General features: G+C 41.9%; 1 protein-coding gene across 1 annotated transcript in view; it reads left to right on the forward strand.

The window, feature by feature from the left end:
• LOC101859496 (receptor-type tyrosine-protein phosphatase alpha) overlaps nt 1-2196 on the forward strand; it is a gene marked incomplete in the record, with an annotated part of 114619 nt that overhangs the window by 37750 nt on the left and 74673 nt on the right. Inside the window, 2 exon segments of the mRNA XM_035970946.1 lie at nt 148-397; nt 1355-1581. Coding sequence (XP_035826839.1) covers nt 148-397; nt 1355-1581 — 477 coding nt within the window.

Raw genomic sequence — 2196 nt, forward strand, 5'->3', positions numbered from 1 at the left:
CGCGTGTGTGTGTGTGTGTGTGTGTATGTGTGTGTGTGTGTGTGTGTGTGTGTGTGTGTTTGTTTGTTTGTAACACGTATCCCCACTTATTCTCGGGTCTGGATGCTTCTCTTTTGCTCAGTTAAATCATTTTTTTTTCTCTCCCAGGATCCAAAACCAGCTACCATCAACTGCAACAGGATTCAGAAATACATGTTGTACCTCAGCACAGAGGAAACGCCGGGAGGTACCACTCGTGACGTGAAGACGCTAGAGGTATCTGGAAGCAGAAGTAAAACCATCTCAGTGCCTAATCTGGTGCCTTTCACGCAGTACTGTGTCGTCATGGCGTTTGAGAACGACGCCGGACGGAAAAGTCCGGAATCAAAGCCTGAGTGTGTCGTCACGCCACAAACAAGTGAGTATTCACAAAGATTGATAATTACAAGATAGTTCACTCAACCAAAAGAGTGTCCACGGATTGCTTCAGATGGCGCTGCAGTCTTTTGTTTTGAAGATCTCTTTCGTTTTTCCAGAAGAAGAATAGGAATAGCACTGTTTGTTAGTTTCGCTTTTATTGTTTTTCACACAAGTAAGGTAGATCTTAGTCTGTTTGCAAAGTCCACACTTTTTCGAAGAGATCACCACCGGATTTTGAGGAATAATTTTTAACTGACTCAAAGAGAGGAGTGACCTATCCTGTTATACACGATCTTTGGTATTTATTACTCTATGGTTATTTGACCATCTCGGTGAAAAAAGTGTTCTCTGGAAATGTTTATTCGACAATATGACCGATTTGTACATTCCTCTAGGGCAAAGAAAAAATCATTCTGAGCTAAGCATAATGCGGAAAGAAGGAGCATTGAATTTTACCTCAAAACTAGACAACTAAGCAAACATCGGAATTCCCACTCTCTATGGGGCCACATTTGTGTGACCTTGACCTCGTGTACGAAGTGAGCTTCCACGAATTGGGGTTTCAATTAACTTTTGCCCTGGAGATGATGATACAAAACACGTTTGTAGTACAGTAATTAGTACTAATAAAGACCAGGTTGCCTGTCTTCGAAATTTCCAAGGTTGAGACGTATAGGACGTCGTTAAACCAACAATATAAAGAAAGGTTCAATTATGTCAGTTTTTATCCGCTTTTTAAATAATGGACTAAAAAAGTCTTTTTCTCATGTCGCCACGGCAATCCAAGTTTGACCGATAGAAAAAGCCTAAATGTGTGTGCTGTGTAAGCTCTGGATGGAGGAGTCATATTGACTGTTACCTCAAGAACTTCAGCTGGCATTTACCTCAAGACCAGAAGCTGACTTATTTTGTCTTATAAACATAATACATTATGCTTTATTCTTTTTGCTCACAGCCCCGGGAGCCCCAGAAAACTTTGAGGTGCGGGACGTCGGAAGTAACAAAGCCACGTTGATATGGCAACAACCATCGCTTAGCTACGGTCAGGTGACGCATTACCTGATTCTTTATTGGGAGGGCGAGGACGAGACGGCCAAAGGGTCGGAATGGAACCCTCGCGGACAGACAGAGGCAGTGTACACGTTGTCCGGGCTGAAGGCTAGCACGTACTACAGAGTGGAGGTAAGATGATAGTTTTATGGGAGAATTTTAAAGCAACTGTAACAGTGATTTGAAAAGAAAGTTCACAGAACGCTAAGCGGTGGAGTTTAAAGTCGAGTAGTGTTGTGATTTGGCTTCAGAATTCACTGAGAATAGTTTGGTTTTATCTGAGATTTGAAATCAGATGACAACATAGTCAAGTAATATAAATTGTAGATGCTTTACACAACGAAACAATTTTGGATCGTTTAGGAGACGATCTGCTAAGGACCTGTCTGTCAGGAACAACCAGGGTTGAGAGTGATACAAAATCCAAGCAGATAATATGAAGCTACTTGATTTTTAAAAAAACTTACTCGGTGGTCGAATCTTGTCTTCTGCGTACGACTTTGAAGTGCCGTACCTATATTTGAGGCTCCGGTGACGCATAGTCGCACCTTTGGACTTGATAGAACAAGTTTGTCTGTACACTCTGTTAATATGGTGTGGCATTTTAACTCACACCTCTTTAAGTTCTCTCTCTCTCTTTCTCTCTCTGTGTCTGTCTCTCTCTCTCTCTCTCTCTCTCTCTCTCTCTCTCTCTCTCTCTCTCTCTCTCTCTCTCTCTCTCTCTCTCTCTTTCTTTCTCTTTCACAT

This window comes from Aplysia californica, unplaced genomic scaffold, assembly GCF_000002075.1.
Source record: "Aplysia californica isolate F4 #8 unplaced genomic scaffold, AplCal3.0 scaffold00346, whole genome shotgun sequence".
Classification (NCBI taxonomy): domain Eukaryota; kingdom Metazoa; phylum Mollusca; class Gastropoda; order Aplysiida; family Aplysiidae; genus Aplysia; species Aplysia californica.